We start from the raw sequence: 23976 nt of genomic DNA on the forward strand, positions 1-23976 counted from the left end.
ATTGGTCAATACTGGGAATCTTGTAGCTAATCAAAATTTAGATTTCTTAGGGACGTCAGTACAGTCAAGGGAGACAAGTACAGAATATTTTTTAAGGCGATCTAAATATCTGCAGGTAAAAGTGACGTTTTAAAGATCAGAATTGAGATTTGGTCTTTTTCTTTCTGTATTTTCTAAAAATTAAATTCACAAAATGGCATAAAAATAGCTTTTCTGACACTTTTTTTTAGCTTTGTTACTTTGTACACAATAAATAATGTGAATTTATGCTGCTACCTAGCCCGAGTACTCTGACTGTAAGAGAGCTAGACGGACATTTGGACATAAACACGCTCTCATTACAGTCAGAGACCAACCTATGTCTTTTTTTGGCAATTCCTGACTACCAGACGGTAGGCAACGAGTCCCGCTCTAATACCACAACAATCCTATGTTTGACGTCAAATACCTTTACATCAATCATTTTCGAGTTAAGTGATACAAAAAAATCCACATATTAATCACTAATACACTTACTACAGAAAGAAACCCGACAGCACCCACATTCAGCTACCCTTCGTGACACCCCGTCGCAACAATTGCAAAGCTCGGCGATCTATTTCGAGACGTAGACCACGTGATCGCGCACTGGGCGATTCCGCCTTGTGCAGCAGTTACAGGGGCTGTCTCATATCAAGCGAAGTTACAACATGGAAGAGTTGGCTAATGCCGTTTTGGATGAATTTGGATTTCATTACGTCATTAAACCAAAACAATTACACATTATTGATTCCATTTTGAATTTGAAGGATACATTTGGGTGTTATCGACAGGATACGGCAAAGGTATGTGCTACGTACTGCCTCCTCTTATGAAAGATAAAGTAAGTAGTAATTTAATTTGATTATTTTATGTTTTATGAATTAGTCATTAGTACAGTAGTAGAGTGTGTGTGTGGGGGTTTTTTTTCTCCAACAATTACGTAACGCTCTTGAGGGGATGGGGTATCATAAGATGTATTCCGAGGCGTTAAGGGGAAGGATGGCAATGCTTGTTACTGCAAAATCAAAATTGAATCGGTGCATAGCTCATTCGATCTTTAAAACTTATCTTATAGTTGTTTTGCTATTCAGATCAAACTAAAAAATACTGAAATTTGTTTTGTTCAACGACACCACTAGAGCACATTGATTAATTAATCACTAGCTATTGGATGTCAAACATTTGGTAACTCTGATATGAGTATTGGAGAAGAAACCCGCTACATTAGCAATGGATCTTTTATATGTACTTTCCCACAGGCCACTGACCAGTTCTGGTGCATTAGTTGGAATGACAAAGAAATCAATTGGTTGAATGGATCCATCGAGGTTGTTCGATCCTGCGATGCGAACACTCAAACGACTGAGCTGAAACCCACTCCCTAAGAAATATGCGGAAATGACTCAAATGTGAAACTGTGGTGTAATATCTCATTAAAAAGCAAAAAGAAAAATAAAGAAGAAAAAGGCGGTAGGATACTAGTAAATTAAGTAATAAAAATAGTTCAAATTTTGTTTTGGGTTGGTTGTAAGTATTCTGTTTGCTTAATAACTAATTTGATATGAACGATCGTTTTATCTAAGCAAATGTAAATCACATATATGTATGGTAGTTAATAATTATTGACAATGAATTAACCTACGTAGAACACAGCCCAATTGTTTTCAACAACTGAACAAAGACCGATTCTGTAACACAATACTCAATGATCAGTTGTAGACAGGAGTTCCGTCATAGTAGACAAGCTGACGCCTAGGGACCGATGGCGATGAGTTTCGCCGTATGCATGTATGGCCACAAATGACTGCCAGGTCCGATGTCGGGAATTAACCTGCTTATATCAGTTTGATGTTCAAGTACGCTACCACGATTTCTGATCAGGGCCACAAACTGTACTCAGAACGAGAGGGTGTGTGGGAGTTTTAAAAAAAGGTTTAGAACTTTTTTCAGCGTAGAATGTAGCCACAATTAATGAGATTACCCATCAATACGCATTGGCAGTTAACAGTACGACAATGATATTTGTCGCTGATTTACAAGTTCTTTTTTGACTGACGATTTGTTTATGAAAATAATAACCGCTTGATATGAGACGGCCCCTGTAACTGCTGCACAAGGCGGAATCGCCCAGTGCGCGATCACGTGGTCTACGTCTCGAAATAGATCGCCGAGCTTTGCAATTGTTGCGACGGAGTGTCACGAAGCGTAGCTGAATGTGGGTGCTGTCGGGTTTCTTTCTGTAGTAAGTGTATTAGTGATTAATATGTGGATTTTTTTGTATCACTTAACTCGAAAATGATTGATGTAAAGGTATTTGACGTCAAACATAGGATTGTTGTGGTATTAGAGCGGGATTCGTTGCCTACCGTCTGGTAGTCAGGAATTGCCAAAAAAAGACATAGGTTGGTCTCTGACTGTAATGAGAGCGTGTTTATGTCCAAATGTCCGTCTAGCTCTCTTACAGTCAGAGTACTCGGGCTAGCTGCTACCTAGAGTAGTTTAGGCCAGCTCTTTAGACAGAAAGAAATGTTTTATTTAACGACGCACTCAACACATTTTATTTACGGTTATATGGCGTCAGACATATGGTTAAGGACCACACAGATTTTGAGAGGAAACCCGCTGTCGCCATTACATGGGCTACTCTTCGATTGGCAGCAAGGGATCTTTTATTTGCGCTTCCCACAGGCAGGATAGCACAAACCATGGCCTTTGTTGAACCAGTTATGGATCACTGGTCGGTGCAAGTGGTTTACACCTACCCATTGAACCTTGCGGAGCACTCACTCAGGGTTTAGAGTCGGTATCTGGATTAAAAATCCCATGCCTCGACTGGGATTCGAACCCAGTACCTACCAGCCTGTAGACCAATGGCCTGCCACGACGCCACCGAGGCCGGTCCTTTAGACAGATGCCATTTCAATAAATCATAGTCACTTCGTACCCAAGTCATATCGTACCATCCATTTCGTACCATGCTGCCTGGTCATTTCGTACCCTAGTCATTTCATACCTTGGTCATTTCGTACCATTGCAAAAAGTCATTTCGTACCCTAGTCATTTCGTACCATTGTGAAAAGTCATTTCGTACCTCAGTCATTTCGTACCCTAGTCATTTCGTACCCTAGTCATTTCATTCCAGTATATAGAAAACGAATTGACTATAGCATAAAAGCAGTGGGTTTTGTTTTAAAACTTTATTTTGACAGTTTGAAAACCAGAACACGTTATTGTGCAGCATATCGTTATTGATACCCATAATACCTGTCAACTGTTATTTCCATTTTACCTGCCGTATATGGTATTTACTACTAACTGCCAACTTCGATTTTGTGTGAAATGGCTCCAGATAATTAATCAAAAACAACAAAACAATATAATGGACCAACAAAATATTATTTATTTATTAGGTTTTCTTTTCAAACTTGCTTATTTGCATCTTATTTGTTTAAGAAATAAACAATAACAGCCATTAAAACATTAACTACCTTACTGATTGCCAAATTAGCCAATTGCTAATGTTTATACAAAGTGGCAATAATTTTTAGTCTTTTGCTGATAAAATATCCCTTAAATTAACCACAAATTTGTAATTTAATGTTATTTTGTAAAAGACATTACCGGGGTGATTGTTATAAATTGTTATACCATGGTACGATATGACTTTCAGTTATGGTACGAAATAACCAAGGTACGAAATGACTTTTTACAATGGTACGAAATGACCATGGTACGAAATGACCAAGGTATGAAATGACTTTTTGCAATGGTACAAAATGACCAAGGTACGAAATGACCAGGGTATGAAACGACCAAATTAGGTACGAAATGACTATGGTACGAAATGACCATGGTACGAAGTGACTAGTAACCAATTCAATTACACTCTGTGGGCAATCCATATAAGATGAGATAAATTTTATTGCATATAAACATTCCACATATGGAATTGGATGCATTTATGCTGCTACCTAGAGACTAAAGTTACTAAGAGACTATTGTCTGAACCAAATTGTTAACAACTACAAAAAATTACTCCTACCATTAATTACCGTTAGATTTCCTCCAAAGTTTGTCCAGACACAAATCGCAAAAAACCCACTACAAATATACAGATTACACACACGAGACTGCAACGATGTCGCCGATATCGTCTTTGCTGAGATTGTATAGGAAAAAATACATGTAGTTTTCTGCCCTCTGCCATGTTGCTTGTTTATGGAATACTCTTCAAGAGGGGTGAAAGCCTCCATAGTATGTGACACAATTAATATGAAATCAATGATCTCTAGTGGTATCATTAAAAAAAAAAAAAAAAAAAAAAAAAAAAAAAAAAAAAAAATGATGTCATCACGTTTGCTTTTATATCATAACATGTTATGACGTTGTTAGATTAAGTCCTATCCTTTCACCCCTCTTGAAGAATATTCCAAAAAAAGTCAAAATGGCAGCTGGCACAAAATTACATGCTATTTGCCCTATGCGCTCTCAGCGAATTCGATATAGGTGACAGTTATCATCTGGTATGTGGAATCTGTCATTGTAATGGTTTTTTCAAGATTTTTGTCTGGACAAACTTTGGAGGAAATCTAACGGCAATTAAAGGTAGAAGAGTAATTTTTCGTAGTTGTTAACAATTTGGTTCAGACAATAAGAGTAGTTTAGGCGAGCTCTTTAGACAGATGCCAATTCAATGATTTATTCTTCACTTACACTCTGTGGGCATTTTTTTTTTTAACAACAATCCATATAAGATGAGATAAATGTTATTGCATATAAACATTCCACATATGGAACTGGATGCAAAGCATGTACTGATATAGTGATGTCAATGAAACTGAGGGTGTGATATCGAACCATTTTGGCCTGGTGATGGGTCACACTGGATATTTTTGAAAATTGAAGTGCAACCAATGGCAATTGCAGGCACTGTTAATTAACCAACCTTCACAGTGACTTTCATAAAAAAAACCCCACCCTTAACCCTGTCTTCCTGTTATCATGAAAATCAGAGTATTGAATTTGTTATGTCACAACACATTATCTAGACTCTCATTGAGCTCGCTATACCTGATCTTACTGTAATTGTACTTAAAATCCATATTTCATAAATAGTACAAATTTTTTAAGTACAAGATATTCTTCAAACACACTGGAGTGTATTAATTAGTAATTTTGAAACAAAAATGTTTCAATAACAATTTTATATTGAATTTGTCCTCACACTGGACAAATTCCAATATAAAACAGAAATATTCTTTCCGTCAACCTACAAAATTAAAAAAAATAAAAATAAATTCTGTTTGGTTTGTTGTAAGAAGAAAAGTAAAAGTATTTTGAAAATAACTAAAAATACTATTTTTGTGTTCAAGTTTGAAAACAATCAGCTCAGAAATAAATTGTAGTAAATTTCATAGTATGAAAAAAGGCGATCCCTTTGGGATGGACTATAGTTTATTGTTATTGTAAGGAAATGCAAAGTGATGTCATTGGAATACTGACATCATTCAGATTCTAAATTAACTATTTTGGTGCACCCTCATTGAAATAAAAAATGGTCTAGTTACCATGACCCCTGTCAAAAGAGTTACAAGTTCTCTGACACCCTATAGCTGATGTGCTGGGGTGTCATTAAACATTCATTCATTCTGTACATGTCAGTATGTTTTTATTTTTCATAATTTTAGACAAAGTATTAAGTTTAAGTTTTAAAAGATTCTAAATAAAAAGTACCATTCGTCAAATATATCAATTATGATATTAATTTTTTTTTGTTACATTTATTGTGTACAAAGCCAAAACAAGGGTGCAAAAAGTGAGTGTTATCAACCATAGACCAATTGTACTATTGAGCTTTGAGAACAGAGAAGGAAGGTAGATGTTTTTTTAAATGATGCACTAAACACATTTTAATTGCTGTTATATGGCATTGGGCATATTATAAAGGACCATGCCATGGGCTACTTAAAAAAATATCATCTCATAGACAGGATAATACATACCATGACCTCTGTTACCGTAAATGCCTATTTACTGAAACAGGTGACATAGTTATATGCACTACATTTATGATGTAACTACGACTACAGCTGATGCATTCTTTAGTTCTTGATGTGGCAACCTTTGCTATATAACAGCCAGTTTACTGCTCATTTGTAGCACATACATAGCAAATTTTAATAAAAATGTAGCTTATAACTTTATCTGCCATCTTTTAAATATTGATGTATTTTAGAACCGATTGCTTATTCCCACTGAAATTGATCTCCCTATAAAAAGAAAAAAGTTAAGTCAAATAAAAACTTGTCTTTGATCATTGTCCCAGACATCACATAATAGTGTGATGCCACCTTCGCAGGATTAGTGTCATGTAAGATCAAACTAGCCTAACCAATAATTATTAATTAAATTTGTTGTTTTATAAATCACCACAGAAAATTCCTGAAATTGTGCACCCACTGGTTTAAAAAAAAATATTTTTGAAAATTATTATTATGGCTAATCAGATTGTGGAAATCACAATCTCTTATAAATTAGAAAAAGCTTGATGTACATGCAATGAAGCATGAGCAACACTGTCGGAGATTATTTAAGTAGCATTGTTTTCATCACCAAATACATGAATAGTAATTATCTAATAATAGCCTACATCACTAATAATGTTTGTTTTTTGTTTAGATGCTTCCTAAATGAGTGGAGATGTCTGGAGTGTCTGTCAGTCTGTGGGTGAAGGCGGAACCGTTCAGTTACGGAGCTCTGCCAGTCACACCTCACCCCCGCCTTAATTTCAGTGTAAGTAAAGTTAATGTTAACATTATACATATGAGTGTTTTAAGTGATACCATTAATATCTGACCTCACCGTTTAAGGTTTACGGTTTAAGGGGAGTTATGACTGGCTCCCCATCACTTCCTGGAGATTAGTTCAAGGAGAGTGATTTTTAGCACCCCTTAGCATGTGAATTAAACAAAATATATAGTACTACAACTACAAGAGTATTAATTATCAATGCTCAGTATTGTAATATCCTTGTGTTATATACCAACACTATCATTTATTTCAGTGTTGACAGAAGCTACATAGAAGATAATAAACAAGTTACCAGTTATTATCAAATTTATGTCCCGAGTGAAATAAATTTTACTTGTCACGAGTTTTAGTGAGTGACAAGTGAAAATAATTTCACCCGGGACATAAATTTGATAATAACTGGTAGCGAGTTTGTTATTCTATTTATTACCCCAGCTATTTGCGTTTTTCTTAAAGCCTTTATTTTCGATATATATACATCAGCTACACGTACATGTATATAGAAACGACGTAAACTACTTTACTGTTCTGGGTATTGCTCTAACTTTTTTTTTAATTCACATTTCACAGATAAGTTTCAAAACCCAAAGTTCTGTATATTCTGTTTAAAAAAATCTACAATGCATTGCATTAAACTACCATTTTATTACAAGTTTAACACTGAAACCAGAAAGACAAACGCAGATGCTTTAAACTACGTGACGTCATTGTGTGTTCTTTGCCAAATCGTGATGACATCATATTTAGTACCGACAAGGTGATTGGTTTGTTGGCATCAAATCGTCCAATAGTAGTGTACGTTAAACCAATGCATGAGAAATTATTGTTTTTATTTTCCCCGTTATGAGTGCCTGCTGTGGTAAAAATTGTGTTATTCTCATTTTGCTTTTAGTTTTATCTACAAGTACAAATCTTGAACATGTTTTTTTCCACCAGAATATTAAGAAGATTGTGATTTACGCCAAGAACAAAGGGGAGACTGGTTTTCCATTGCTCAGGTATATTTAATGATTGTTCACTCATAGTAATAACAAAATTCCTAGCAAAAAGTACGCTAAAATTATTTAGTTAAGTTCACAAAGTTACGTTGTAGAAAACACTTGATGTTTAAGATTAAAAGAGGTGTTTTCACAATACTTAAAAAATACAATTCTTAAAGAGTTATTGAAAAGATGTTTGCTTCTAAAATTAAATTATCAGTTTTTTAAGAATATATCTAGTAAATTTTTTTTAAATGGATTTGTTTTGAATTGTATTGAATGTTATATTACAGTTACTCTATATATTGTATTAGGTTTTAATTTCTATATTTCTGTTTATGATTGTTTTGTTTTAGCTACTCAGTGTGGAAGCACATTGCCTGTAACAAGCTCCATCTGACAGAAGACCTTGCATGGATGTAAGTGTTTTGTTACAGATTTTTAAAACTAGTAACACTGGTTTGTTTAAATTAAAAAACCCAAAAACACTTTAGCTTATAAACCCTACAAAATTATTTTTAATAATACAGAATATAAAAAATGTATATCTGTAATAAACATTTACTTAAAAGTTCTTATACATTCACCATATTATTGTAGATTGTGTGTAATAATTTAAAGTTAACTCTGGTGAAATTATTTTAATCCTGCTATAAAACAAATGTAGCAAAGCAATAGTTACTGATTTATAAAAATTAAATATTTTTACTATGCGAGTTACGTGATATTTATGTTTTATATTTAGGTACTTCTCGTCATGTCATCTGTTTTGTGACTCTGTGTCACCTGTTGAGAGAATTGAATGGGATGAAAAATTTGTTCACGCTCAGTCTCAAGCCAAAGCAGGTAAGATGTGTGTATGGGTGGGTGTAGCTTTAGAGGCAATGGACTAGCATCCTTGTGGGATGTGGGATGGAAGTTGGGTACAGGGTGTTCAGTATTTTTAAATAGCAACCATTGTCATTTTATTAGCTATAAAACTTATATCAGTCTCTTGAAAATTGGTTGCATGAAGGAAGTAGGTTTAGAAAAACCACCATTCAGTATAACTGTAATTTCTAGACTACGGTTGGCTTCCATCGAAAGGACTAATTATCAAAATTGACAACAATACAAACTTATGTCACCTACTTTGACATAAACATGTTTATAGTTCTTAATGTCAAATGCAAACAGACCTGTCAACCTTTAGTCAAGAGAAAGCAGGAGGTGTGTGTTGAAAAAGCAGGAGATTTTGTCAAAAAGCAGGAGATTTTTTAAATTCACACAATTTAACCCAAAATCGCAAGATTTAAAAAAAACATTATTACAATAAGTTATATGAATACTATATAATGTCATATATACTTCTTAACCTTAGATCTTGGCATTAAAAAAACAAAGAAAAAACAAGTAAAAACATTTTTTTTTTTTTTTTTTTTTTAAAGTTTAAATATTATTATGATTTAATACATATTTAAAAAAAAAATATTTGATCCAAAAAATTAATGTTAAGAACATGAACAAGAAAAAAATAAATTAATTAGTACATTTACGGTATTACACTTACAGCCTTACAGGTTGCGTTACATTATCATTTGTGGTTAGTGTACCTAAGTACCAAAGACAAATTTATATAAATCTTATAAATTAATATTCAGTTTTTACTATAATGAGGAACGGTGGCGTGGTACTTATTTAAAATCATTATAATGATGCAATAAACATTGTATTTTCATTAATCATAAGTAAAACCTCATTACGGACATCGTGTGAAATATACCGGAATTATACCCATTTCCGTGAGTAACTTTATGTCAATGTCAAACAACATTTTTTAATTGTACAAAAATAATTTCTTGAAGAGTACCCTTATAACCAACATTTTACTGCACAAACATACAAAATTAACTGACACAAGTATGTTTATACAGCTAATTGGTCTTTTCGTTGTCTTGCTGTGACATGTGATTTTAACAAGCATCGTGTGTATCGCTGTCAACTCGGAGTCTTGCAGTTAACCCTAACCCTAATCCAGTGGGAAGACATTTTACAATTCAAACACGCTTCGTAGCCATTACGATGATAACAAACATTATAATAACATGTCATTTTATAAACTCCATGTGCTTTTTTAACAATATAAATAGGCTATCCCACAATTCTCACTTCGGCAAAGGTTAAACAGTCGGGACAATTCGGCCTGTTACATTCTCAGAAACCGAAAGTAGTCGACATTTTCCGAATGAGAAAAAAAAGGTGAGAGTTACTTCCCTTATGTTATTTTGACAAAAGAGGATCGATTTTTTTTTATGCTTACAAAAATGTCATTTAACAGGAGAAACTGTCTCCCGCACAGAGTAAAGGAGATTTGATCAAATAACGGGAGACTCCTGCGGAATCCGGGAGGGTTGACAGGTCTGAATGCAAATGAAGTCCATTGTAACTGCTGATATAATAGAAATATTTAAAACATATTGCTTTACAAATATAGTGACCAAACAGTCATGAATAAAACATCATATTCAACTAGATGTCTAATAAAAGTAAATGTTTTGTTTTTAGTGTAAAAAAAAAAATTCATGAACTAGCCCTCTACATTGTGACTGAAACATTGCATGCTATCTGTATATATAAAAAAAAAAAATAGATAAGTTTGAGATAAGTTCGAAATACATTTACTTACTAATAAGCGTTACAATATAACTGGAAATAACAGTAGATATATGTTGTTTCACCTATTTGTGTGTGTGTTACAGACAGCCTGCGCCTGAAGCTGAGTGTGGACACATACAAGATGGTTCTCTATCTGTACATCCAGCAGCTGTACCGCGTGTCGCTCCGGGCATCACTCGTAGCTGGCGACGAGTATCCTCTCTTACAGCGTCTGTCACCAGTTTCTAATATACCAGGTTAAACTTTGTTAATGTCCTCCCAAGTTCATCTTTAAAAATGTTAAGGGGAGCTGATAAGTAAAACCAAAATATGTATTTTGATTATAAACATTATTACAAATAGTCATCTGAATGTTATATTTGGTTATTTGTGACCCAAATTTTTATGTGCAAGAGTCATCACATGAAAATTGGAAGTGGGGAGAGCAGACCAACTAATTAGGAAAGTTTGACATTTGAGAAAACAGTACATATTTAAATAGATTGGGGCAAATTGACCAGCCATTATAGTGAGTTGCTTTTGGTGCAAGTGGGCCAACTACTGGTGCCAGTTAAAGTTGTGATAACCTGCTGGTGGGTGGGTGGGTGTAGCTTTATGGACTAGCATCCTTGTGGGACGTGGGATGGAAGTTGGGTACAGGGTGTTCAGTATTTATAAATAAGTTGGTCTGTGCATTTGATTGTAAAATCAATGTTCCTCAATATGTCCTCCCTGTCGGTGAGCCCATTGGGCTATGTCTTGTTCCAGCCAGTGCACCATGACTGGTATATCAAAGGCCGTGGTATGTGCAGTCCTGTCTGAGATGGTGCATATAAAAGATCCTTTGCTTGTAATGGAAAATTGTAGTGGGTTACCAAATGTGTCCAATAGCTGATGACAAATAAATCAATGTGCTCTAGTGGTGTCATTAATCAAAACAAACAAACAATATGTCCTATTACAACCATTGATCGATGATCATTGTTTTTTTTGTGTGCCGAACACTGTCATTTTGTAGCAAAAAATAAACATGTATTAGTATCTTAACTCTTGAAAGATGGCCGACACAGTCTTCTGTTGACTTGGAGGGAAGATCTACACCAAGAGGAACAAAGGTAATATAATAATGATTATCCCTGGGAAAAAAGGTAAGATAATAATGGTTATTCCTGGGGAACAAAGGTAATACTATGATGATCCTTGGGGTACAAAGGTAATGGTGGAATATTGTCACTAATACTTGTGGTGGCAGTAGCAAGAGTACCAATTATGTTACTAGACTGAAGTATTGCAGAGTAAGTTTAGCATAAATCGAAGTATTTAAAATCTTTGGAGTCTTCAGAGCTGAATTCATTGTGATTGTAATTCAAATAATTTACAAATGATGTTCTTAATACTTTAATTACATTATTTCTGGGTATTAATAGAACAAATCCAAGCTGTTGATTTTGATTATACTTAAGAATGCTGTGTTTGTTATTGTCAGTTGATGGACAACCACAGCCACCTGGTTGTTAAGAATGCTGTGTTTGTTATTGTCACAGTCGATGGACGACCACAGCCACCTGGATGTTAAGCATGCTGTGTTTGTTATTGTCAGTCGATGGATGACCACAGCCTCCTGGTTGTTAAGAATGCTGTGTTTGTTATTGTCAGTCGATGGACGACCACAGCCACCTGGTTGTTAAGAATGCTTTTTTTTGTTATTGTCAGTCAGTAGACAACCACAGCCATCTGGTTGTTAAGAATGCTGTGTTTGTTATTGTCAGTCGACGGACGACCACAGCCACCTGGTTGTTAAGAATGCTGTGTTTGTTATTGTCAGTCGATGGACGAGCACAGTCACCTGGTTGTTTAGCATGCTGTGTTTGTTATTGTCAGTCGATGGACGACCACAGCCACCTGGTTGTTTAGCATGCTGTGTTTGTTATTGTCACAGTCGATGGACGACCACAGCCACCTGGTTGTTAAGAATGCTGTGTTTGTTATTATCAGTCGATGGACGACCACAGCCACCTGGTTGTTTAGCATGCTGTGTTTGTTATTGTCAGTCGATAGATGACCACAGCCATCTGGTTGTTAAGAATGCTGTGTTTGTTATTGTCACAGTCGATGGACGACCACAGCCACCTAGTTGTTAAGAATGCTGTGTTTGTTATTGTCAGTCGATGGATGACCACAGCCACCTAGTGTTTGTTCAGAACCACCTCAGTGAGATGCTGGAGCTGCTGGCTGAGCCGGACAGTATTCCGCGGATCAGTGGATCTCAACCGGGGAACCTGTCTCTAAGAGCCATTGAGGCGCTCAGCTGTCTGCTTGACGGATCCATCGACAAGTTTAAGTAAGTTCCGCTGAAGTTTTCTTATTCACTTCCCCTTCATAAGCACAGAAGACTGGGGCTGGGGGGTCAACTGCCTCCCTAGTGCTGGAGCAAAACCTCAATTTCTGTAAAAAATAATAGATATTCTTGCAAAATGTGCTTACCTGAGACCTTTTTACCATGGGTTTCCATCATTCTACCCTCAAAAGTAGTTGAAAACTATGTAAAAATGTGTAGTGATTCATTTACAAACCTATATAGCTGTTTGGCAGAAATGCTAATATGAATAAATGTTGTTATTCAGATTTAGGTATTTTTGTTTATTTTGGGCAAACGCCAGCCTGCCCACCTAAAAAAAAATGGGAGCCCGCATGCCTATGTCCCTCTTCACTGAAATCTGTCGAAAGATTTAACTGATTATTATTACTTTTTTTTTTTTTAACAAAAATTTCTTTGTTAGGTTGGACATAATTGTATTGCTCTTAGCATTTTGGTTTTACTCTTTATTAAAATATTGTTTGAACTCTGACACTACCATATTTGTTTTTGGCGTCAATAAACTTGAGTTCATAATTAATATTTGAAATCTCATTACATATGTTCTGCAGTTCTTGCTTTTATTTAATGTCTTGCCTCGACAAATACAAAAGGTGAGATATAACAAATTATTTGTTTATTTACGGAATCAGTTTATTGTAGTTGAAACTATAAGAATCCATCACATGTGGTCATATGGGATAGAAAAATACACATGATGGTGGACATTTCTATCTCGGGTAAGGCTTGTTTTATTTTTTTTATTTTTTTTTGGAAATGACTTATACATCTGATTTATTTTTACTACAGAAGCCTGTTGCCACTACAAGAAATAGCCACAATGCCAGTGGTGCATGTACACAGTGGATACTCGAAAGTAAGAATCTTTACACTTTGCTTCTTCATACTTATTTAAAATACATTGACACATGAAAAAATAATAACTTTTTAATTAATGTATTTTTTTCTGTGCAAGAGTATTTCATTTATATATGAAATTTGCTTTAGATTAATAAATTCAATTTATATCATCTTCAGATCAGCATAATTTTTAAAGTTATTAATTTGCATTTTTAATGACTTAGTAATGTTGTTTATTTAAAACGTCTTAGGTCTATTATTAAATTATTACTGTGCCTTCAATCTCCAATTGTTATTACCTGTTGCTTATTGTACTGGTTAATAACTAAATATTGTTTTTTTGTCCAGGTAAACAAGACGTTTTCCGTACGAATCTTCCAGACTTGGGTGAAAGATTACCTCACACAGAACCCGTTTGGTGTCTCGGCTTGCATTGCATCTGGTGTTAGACTGTCCTGGCCTTTTGCTGGTGAGTTGAATTTTTATTCCAACTTGTGATTCATGACAGACTTCAAACATTAACTTTGTTTACAGAATGAAAGTTTGTCTCATTTCATTGTAGAATTTGATTTTGCTACTCGCCAAATTTGCCAATTGTGAATTTCAAAAACAATTGGCAAATTTTATGTTAATTTAGCGAAGTAATTTTATGTAATAATTGATATTTTGTTTTGAAAATAATTGGGTTTGTGCAAGAGCTAGCCAGTTACATTATTAAAGTTTTCAGGTAGCTTAGTTTGTAAATTTTAACTTCTTACTGCAATATGTACTATTGAGTAACTGCAAGTTGTTTGACTCATGTAAATCCAGTGTAAACATTGATTTACGTATCTATAGGTGATGACTCAAAGAGTGATGTTGTTAGTTCAACGAAGAGAGGAAAAATAGCCACTAATGCTAATATTGTACCCAAAGCCAACACAAAAGGGTGAGCATTATTTATATCAATTTAATTTTTATGATTAGTGTTACTGGTTTAATCGTAGAAAGTGATTAGGGCTTTTGGTTTGCTTGGTAACATGAGAAACAAAAATGAAGTAAAAAAATTAAAGTGCCCCACCCCACTCCCCACTTTTAAACCAAGCATTAAATACTACTGTGCATACCATTGGTAAAATAATTTACGGGACTTGTCATATTTTTTTTTTATTTGGCCAATAAATTTGTGTTATTTGCTTGGAACTATGTCCGTAAAATTAGTATAACAAGTTTTGTGCGGAACTAGGATAGTCAAAGACTGTTCTTGTTATTTTTGAAATAATCAACTTGGTCTCCAGGTCTCATCAATTAACTGAAATGGTGAGATGTATGGTTACTGTTACAGTAGTAGTAGTGCTATATATGTTGATGAAATGGTGAGATGTATGGTTACTGTTACAGTAGTAGTTGTGCTATACATGTTGATGAAATGGTGAGATGTATGGTTACTGTTACAGTAGTAGTTGTGCTATACATGTTGATGAAATGGTGAGATGTATGGTTACTGTTACAGTAGTAGTTATGCTATATATGTTGATGAAATGGTGAAATGTATGGTTACTGTTACAGTAGTAGTAGTGCTATACATGTAGATGAAATGGCTGTATATACCAGCTTCAGCTAAATAAATAAACTTACTATTTGTGTTTGTGAGATTTAATTTGGTGGTATGCTCCCAATATTGTATATTTTTATGGTAACACTGTGTTTAGTCAGTTTGTTATCTAGTGGAAAAACACAAATAGAACTGATTTTTGTCTTCTTTTTTCAGTAACAAGATGATAATTATGAGTCAGGTTGGCAAGCAGACAGTTGCTCGGGTAAGAAAACATTGAGATCAATACAACATGCACACTTGTAGGGCTTTAAGCAACAAGACATTATTTATATATCCAAAATAAATACGACAACTTATTTCTGATTGATAAAACAATAAATAAGCAAAATTACAGGGATGCAGAAATACTTCTAAAAAAAATCAAAGATAGCTTTAAAAAAAACCAAAATCAATATTTAAAATTTATGTAAAAGTTATTTCAACTTAGTTGCAAGTGACTTCACTTATTGGTATATTTTTCTACATGTATATTAATAGTAGTTATCGTAGTAGAAGTATATGTTTCTACATGTATATTAATAGTAGTTATCGTAGTAGGAGTATATGTTTCTACATGTATATTAATGGTAGTCGTAGTAGAAGTATATGTTTCTACATGTATATTAATAGTAGTTATCGTAGTAGAAGTATATGTTTTGCATATTCTATGTGTTTTTTGTAACTTTTGGTTATTTGGATTATATTTTCTTTTCATGCATAACCCGACATTTCTACCCAAGTGCATGACCCCTTCACTCCCTTGGACAACAGGCAAAAGGATACCCGGGGCAAAATAGTAGATTCCAACCAGTGATTGGCTGTTGGGATGCTCGGACCAGACCTTATTGAAACAGGGGAACGAATGCACTTGGCTAGAGAGGCCAGGTCAAGTATACATTGGGCCCAATTTATGACCTGTTTTTCTTAAATGCTGGTGTTCAAACATTGTAAATGTATGTAGTTACACGTGTATGAGACATAGAGAGGCTTTGAAAACCCAGCTTTTAAAGTTTTCTTTATGTTATGCAGAGTTCTGGCACACTGGAGATGAGTTGTGTGAAGATACACAGATGTCACTACTCCTTCCTCTACCTGCTTTCTCCTCTCAGGTAACTACACTACTAGTGAAATATCACACAAATAACACTGGCACGATATAATGTATATACTTGTATAGTTTGGGTTTTTCTTGTTGTTTTACTCATTAGAATTCAGCCTGATTTTTTTTTCTTTTATATATTTTTGTCAAATAATATCTGACAAAGATTGTCACTTCTCTGTTGTACTTTTTTTTTTATCAATGATAAACAACATTTAACTATTTGTTTTTGTACTAAATTATATATAGCAATGTTTGTAATAACTTGTGTTCTATACGTGTTTTTATCTGCAGGTCTGTGACGATCGAGAAGTGTCGCTACACCACGGTTGTGCTCGGTCCCGTTGAGACGTCCATCCACTTCAGTAACTGTGAAAACGTCACTCTGATTGCCTGCTCCAGAAATGTCATGGTCAGGTATGATATTGTCACTTGGGCAGATATAAAAACACTTTAGGATACTCATAAAACATAATGGCATCTTCTAAGCCCCTTAATCATTCATTAGGCCTTAGGGACTATTGACAATTGTTCCATGAACATAAAAATTGTGGGCTAATAAGAAGGGTGTTAATGCCTGTGCTCATTTTTAAAACAATTCTTCTGAGGTATGTTTTTAAAGGCCAGTTGGGAGGTACCAGAAAAGCGTATGCTTTGTATGCTTGTGAAAATGTCGATAATTATCGCTCCCTTAACAGTTACTGGTAGGAAATTGAAATAGTGGAAGATACTTAAAATGGTTGCTGGAAGATAATTAAAATTACAGAATGATAACAAAGTTACTGGAAGATAACTAATGGAGGCAGATGAAAATTAACATTATGAAATATTCTGTTTCAGTGGCTGCACGCTGTGCACGTTACATCTAATGACCCCAACCCGACCTCTGTTACTCGGTGGTAACGACACAGTGCTACTGGCGCCGTATCACACTCACTACCCACGACTCGAGGAACACATGGCCAAGGTGGGCATCACGGCTCACCTCAATGTCTGGGACCAGCCTCTCTGTGTTGGTATGTTGTTGGCTACATCTCATCAGTTATATACTTAGTATCACACTCACTACCCACGACTCGAGGAACACATGGACAAGGTGGGCATCACGGCTCACCTCAATGTCTGGGACCAGCCTCTCTGTGTTGGTATGTTGTCTGCTACATCTCATCAGTTATATACTTAGTATCACACTCACTACCCACGACTCGAGGAACACATGGACAAGGTGGGCATCACGGCTCACCTCAATGTTTGGGACCAGCCTCTCTGTGTCGGTATGTTGTTGGCTACATCTCATCAGTTATATACTTAGTATCACACTCACTACCCACGACTCGAAGAACACATGGCCAAGGTGGGCATCACGGCTCACCTCAATGTTTGGGACCAGCCTCTCTGTGTCGGTATGTTGTTGGCTACATCTCATCAGTTATATACTTAGTATCACACTCACTACCCACGACTCGAGGAACACATGGCCAAGGTGGGCGTCACAGCTCACCTCAATGTCTGGGACCAGCCTCTCTGTGTCGGTATGTTGTTGGCTACATCTCATCAGTTATATACTTAGTATTACACTCACTACCCACGAGGAACACATGGCCAAGGTGGGCGTCACAGCTCACCTCAATGTCTGGGACCAGCCTCTCTGTGTCGGTATGTTGTCTGCTACATCTCATCAGTTATATACTTAGTATTACACTCACTACCCACGACTCGAGGAACACATGGCCAAGGTGGGCGTCACAGCTCACCTCAATGTCTGGGACCAGCCTCTCTGTGTCGGTATGTTGTTGGCTACATCTCATCAGTTATATACTTAGTATTACACTCACTACCCACGAGGAACACATGGCCAAGGTGGGCGTCACAGCTCACCTCAATGTCTGGGACCAGCCTCTCTGTGTCGGTATGTTGTCTGCTACATCTCATCAGTTATATACTTAGTATTACACTCACTACCCACGACTCGAGGAACACATGGCCAAGGTGGGCGTCACAGCTCACCTCAATGTCTGGGACCAGCCTCTCTGTGTCGGTATGTTGTCTGCTACATCTCATCAGTTATGTACTTTGCTTGACACTCACAGACAGGGTTTTTTATTATTATTTTTTTTATGTGGATTTGTTTCATTTGTCTGGGCTAGAAATTAAGAATTATTTCCATTAGCTTGGGGTCTACTAGCCTAGAAAAGTTACTGGTCCCCAGGTAAAACCATTAGCTTCCTCCCCCAACTCCTTTATTGGTTGGAACTGTAACCATTTAATTGACATGTATTTGATTGAGAAACACCAGCCTAGTTCTTTTCGATTATATAGATAATAGATATCTCAACCTGTCAAAATTTACTCTACTCATCACCAGCAATTGTACAAGCGTGAGGCCTGTGGTGAGGGGTCAGATGTTAGTTTTTATGCATGTAAAATTTATATACGGACTATATGGTCATGTCTTGACACAGTCTGTGTGTTGGTAAATCCTTCACTTTGGTGCTGGTATTTTGTTTACACTGAACATGACAATGTCCACAGAGCCCTTGAGTGTTAAGGATTCAGTGTCATAAAATGTGATTTATTGACATTAATCAGCATGTTATATGGGTAGATGTAGTGTTTATATGTACATGTGTATTTCTAACGAAATCAAAGTGGAATTTTTGGGTGTGATCCTGAATATATATTATAGCTAAATGTTTGTCTTGCCATCAAGAACACCTCAAATATGTTTACAGGAGTTTGTGTTTATTGATTGTAGAATAGTGTATTAGTCTGTTGATGTCTGTGTGTATTGCAGATATATTTATTAGTTGTGAATGGTCAGTAGTATATGGGTAATATAGATATGTGCTAGAGATAGCACAGTGTATTAATAGTTTTTGATGTTGGTATGTACTACGTATTCCTTGCTGTTAATAGTCAACAGTATACAAGTTATATAGACATGTGCTCGAGATAGCACAGTGTATTAATATCATACATCTTTTGTACTGTAGATCTGTATTGTTGTTAATAGTTATCTGTTTTACTTGTGCTAAAGATACGTCAGTTATTTGTTGATATCTGTGCCGTGCAGGTCCCGACCACCGAGATGACCAGCCGATCTGGGAGCTGCTCCCCGTCCAGGAGTTCTTCACATTCAACATTCCTTTCGAGATAACCGGACCCACCAACGTAAGTGATCGGTCTGCGACATTTCTACACTTTTACTGCACAAACGAAAAACAAATAGTCCATTTTGTTAAATTGTGTTATTATTGTTAATGTGACCAGCCAACTGTATGTTATGTTTGTTTAGTTTAACGACACCAATAGAGCACATTGATTAATTAATCATCATCTATTGGATGTAAAAGAAATGTATAATGTATAATTGGGACAGGAAAAAACCCCAGTCCGAGAAGGGGTCCATGAGGGGTTCAATCTTCCGACCCACGCACGGCAGGTGAGCACTGCCTTGCGAGTTGGATCCAGTCCCCTATATGTCGTAAAGCCAACTCGAGTGTGAGTATAGATGTAACTCTGTACTAGCACTTGAACTTGAGGTCCACTGAGTGACAGGATCCATCCACTCCAGGAGACAAATTGGGTTGTTCCCATTCCAGCCAGTTCTGTAAAATTGGTCTATCAAAGACTAAGGTATGTGCCATCATATCTATGGAAAAATACACCTTAAAGACTTGTTGTTAGTAAGTCACACAAAGATTTCTAGTTCAATCAACCAGTAGAAAGGTTCCAGAAAAACGTCTAGCACACGTCCCCAAGACGTGAATGTGCCCTTTTCATTGTTTCTCATCGTTTAGGAGGTAGACGGCCATTACTACCTGTTGATTATGTCATTCTGTAAGCAAGGTAGTACCTGACGTCATGTAATATGTAACACTGCATACATTCTTTTTAGTGACTTAACATATATCAGCTGAGAGAAGGAGTGACGTCATGGTACAAAAATAAAATGCAGTGAATTTTATAATAATTATACTAAAATTATAAGCATAATTGAACTAGAAAATATTTCTGGCACTCGTCCTTTTGTAGATGGTGTTTCTGACACAAGTCTCAAGAAAATCAATTTTTGGAGCCAGCTCTAAGGATTTTCTTAAGACTAGTGTCAGAAAAACCATCTACAAAAGGACGAGTGCCAGAAGCTATTATTCAGTCTGGGTGTATAGTTGGGAACTATAATAAAAACATTCTTTACCGGTGTTACTTTGAACACCATTGTTTGGAGGAATACAAAATTTTAATTGGTTCCATAGTTTAAACATTTCATTTATTATTAACTAAAGATATTGTCAGCTTGGTTATATAATTTGTGAAAGTAGTTTTGACCATCTCTCTCTGCAGTCGATACCAGGAGGCCTGCCAAGTCGCTATCAACGAGCTGTCACTCAGCGGCAGAAGGCCATTGATCGCTGGCAGAAGATGGTCAAAGACGCAGGACTAACACGTGACCAGAGAAAAGAATTCCAGAGTCTTGTCGAAACCAGATTTCATGTATGTTGTCTTTACTTTTTAATAATTTGTTTTACAAGCTGAAAACAGGATTTCATGTATGTTGTCTCTACTTTTTAATTAAATTATTCTTTGCACACTGAAAACAGGATTTTATGTATGTTAAAGATTTGTACTTAGTAACATTTGTTACTAAATGTTACTATTAGTCAGAAGATACCATATTTCATTGTCTCTACTAAGTAATAAAATTATTCTTTCCAGAATTTTATTTTTGTACTTATGTTTTTCATTACTGTTTATGTTTGTACTTAACAATGTAGCCTATATGGTGATGGTAGGTTTCTCATTTATTGTATACTTCATGTCACAGACGCTATATGTTTGACACTTGATAGCTACTTACTGAACAATGTACCAAGTGGAAAAATATTTCTGTCATTAATATTAACAGTAAGAAAACACTTATCAGTCAGTTCAGTTTACAAGGAATTCCTACCTTAATTATTAAACTATGTTCAGATCATTCTACCCACGAACATTACCTTATGATTAAAGAAATATAAATCCAAATTTGATTATTTGTTTTAATAGATTTGGTTGGCCGAAACTGGACACAAGCGAGAAGTGGACAGCCTTGTGGTTCCCCTCCAGACCACCAAGCAATGAGATAATTAAACCCGTTACACCGACTGCCAGACTGTGAATTATTCTTTACAACAGCTAATAAACACCAACAAATCGTCAATGCAGAACCGTATGATGTCGGACGTTAGACTCGGACTGTTTGGATTATTTCTACCAAGCACATGAATTTAACATTGTGATTTCAAAACCCATTATCTCGATTATTTCTCCCAAGCACATGAATTTAACATTTTTAATTCAAAACCCATTATCTTGATTATTCTCATGATCTCTTGTCGTCCGTCCATTATAATATATATATTTTTTGTATATTGGTTATAATTTAAATATTATGTATAATAAAAATTTAACTGTTCAGCTGTTTTTATTGTTAAAGTTTGTTTAACAACACCTTGATTTATTAATCATCAGCAATTGGGTAGCAAGGGATCTTTATCATCCCACAAACAGGACAACACACACCTTGGTCTTTGATATACCATTTGTGGTGCACTGGCCGAATGAGCCCACCGTTGGAGATCGATCCCAGACTGACCACACATCAGGCTAGTGTTTTACCACTGGGTTAAACAAAATTAAACCATCAAAATAGTAGATTTTTTCATTCTAAGCAAACTTCAGCTAAATGAAAACATTTTTAACACCAGACCGACAAAAAATATAAATGTCTATCCATTGGATGCGAGTCAAATATCAGTTTTTGACAACTAGAAAGTAATAGAAAATATTAAACAATTTTTTGATAATTGCTAATAAATTTTAATAGAACAGTACTTTAACAAAAATATATTGTAAATATTACTAAAGGTGGTAAATGATACCCTTTACAAATAAAAAAACCCCCATTTTTTAAAGTTGCAATCTCTCCAATACATTTTTTAATATTTAAGCATTTAAAACCGATTTGGGCCTGCTATTCTTCAGTTTCCTTTAAATGCTATCTGCAGTCCAAGTCATAGTCATATTCAAATGCAGCTTTAGTGAAACTAACAATATGTAGGTGTCTTTCTTGTGCATGTACAAAATATTAAAAACATTTCTAAATATTTCATCTTGTTCCATAACCATTTGGGAAAATACTTTGCATTATTAATATATATAACATCTATAATATACTAGTCACAACAAATTAAGGACCACACTGACACTACCTCTGAGAGGGGTAGCCCATTGCTGGGCCAGTGGTTTGGGAATGTCTTTGCAGTTAATGGATGACGGAATGTCTCACTTGCAGGCATCTCGCTACTTGTCGTATGGATATGCTATCTTTCAGATATGGCAGGGCTCGACCAGTCCCGAATGCTCTGTTTACGTTTCGGTAGGATGGTTATCCAAAGCCTATTTGTAAAGAAATGTTTACCCTCCCAACCCTAATCCAACATGAAAAGTGTCAACATATAAAAGGAGTTTCACGTGCATCATGCAGTTTTCAGCCAGGTGTTCTGCTCAGTCAGAATTATTTTTTTTAAAGTCAAACAATCTTGGGTTTTTTATGCATTTGCCATACGCTTTCTACCGGCCACAAACAAGCTGCGAGTAAAAGGCTCATGCACATACAATCTGAAATGCTTTATTCAAGTCTGTAACCTACTTTTCATTACATATCATCACCTCTGAATTTTTGTTTAATTTTGGAAAAAGTAAGGTAAAATTTGATACTGGCCCGTAACTTGTGACTAGTATAGCAGATCCAAATAGTACAAATAGTGTCCAAAAATTATGACAAGATTTTTGAGTTGCATCTTGGCAGTTGATGCCAATGATACCTGTTGACAGCAAAACAAAAATGCTTGTGTTTGTGGTTGGTATTAAAAAAAAAAAAAAGATAGAGATGAGATTGCAGCTTCAAAATTATAAATAAATATATTTTGTGATTAATTACATTTTACATGAATACAAAAAGGAAAAATATATTGCAAAAAAAAAAAAAAGGTTTGCTTTTTGACAGACAAACTATCTCCCCACCTCGGCCAATGAATTCAAATTTTTATTACTGCCAAAAATAAATAGTTATGTAATAAATGACAATATGCAAAAACCTAAATACCAGATGACTCGAATCTAGAAGAGATGAGACAAAAATTATGTTCCAAATTCATTGAGAAACAGATTGCTGCTATGTACCACAATGCTGTTGCCAAGATACAGAAGATACTGTATTTCCTCTAATAAGCGTCGGGGTGCTTGGTTCATTTCAAAATGGTTGCAGACCTGGCGCTTATTGGAGACCTGGCGTTTATTTTTTCAAACAAATGTTTTAAATTAAAGCTAAAAACTACAAACTTACAATTGAAATAATACGGAGTTAATAGCTGTCAACTCTAACCATCCAGCCATGTGGTTCTACATTGTGAGACAGGAAGTGACTTGTCATTTTTAATAAGTTTTTTTGTGTTTTTTAAAAATTATGCCAAGGAGTAATCAGTTTTCGGCTGTCTTACCCGGCATTTATTGGAGGCCCGGCGCTTATTAGAGGCCCAGCATTTATTTGGTTGCAAACCCGACGCTTATTAGAAGAAATATGGTACATGTAAACGTC

General features: G+C 35.5%; 1 protein-coding gene across 2 annotated transcripts; it reads left to right on the plus strand.

Annotated features, from left to right (window-relative positions):
• The first annotated feature begins 33 nt into the window (after window positions 1-33).
• LOC121369363 (TBCC domain-containing protein 1-like) lies at window positions 34-21792 on the plus strand. 2 transcript variants are annotated; one of them, XM_041494396.1, is made up of 19 exons: window positions 34-115; window positions 6700-6813; window positions 7768-7829; window positions 8168-8230; window positions 8557-8657; window positions 10550-10658; window positions 11503-11560; window positions 12611-12786; window positions 13612-13678; window positions 14011-14131; window positions 14500-14590; window positions 15413-15461; window positions 16268-16347; window positions 16632-16754; window positions 17178-17304; window positions 17434-17482; window positions 19411-19508; window positions 20682-20831; window positions 21384-21792. In XM_041494396.1, the coding sequence occupies exons 2-19, from the start codon at window positions 6721-6723 to the stop codon at window positions 21456-21458; spliced, it is 1692 nt and encodes a 563-aa protein (XP_041350330.1). In that variant the 5' UTR covers window positions 34-115; window positions 6700-6720; the 3' UTR covers window positions 21459-21792. The 2 variants fall into 2 exon arrangements, with proteins under 2 accessions (XP_041350330.1, XP_041350328.1); XM_041494394.1 differs by lacking the exon at window positions 17434-17482 and having other exon boundaries at window positions 17178-17353.
• Window positions 21793-23976: the final 2184 nt, after the last annotated feature.

This window comes from Gigantopelta aegis, chromosome 3, assembly GCF_016097555.1.
Source record: "Gigantopelta aegis isolate Gae_Host chromosome 3, Gae_host_genome, whole genome shotgun sequence".
Taxonomy (NCBI): Eukaryota; Metazoa; Mollusca; class Gastropoda; order Neomphalida; family Peltospiridae; genus Gigantopelta; species Gigantopelta aegis.

Coding starts and splice junctions, on each gene's coding strand:
- LOC121369363 (XM_041494394.1), top strand. CDS start 6,721: ATGTCTGGAGTGTCTGTCAGTCTGTGGGTGAAGGCGGAACCGTTCAGT. Junction 15,462..16,267: donor GCAAGCAGACAGTTGCTCGG/GTAAGAAAACAT, acceptor TATGTTATGCAG/AGTTCTGGCACACTGGAGAT. Junction 16,755..17,177: donor TCCAGAAATGTCATGGTCAG/GTATGATATTGT, acceptor ATTCTGTTTCAG/TGGCTGCACGCTGTGCACGT.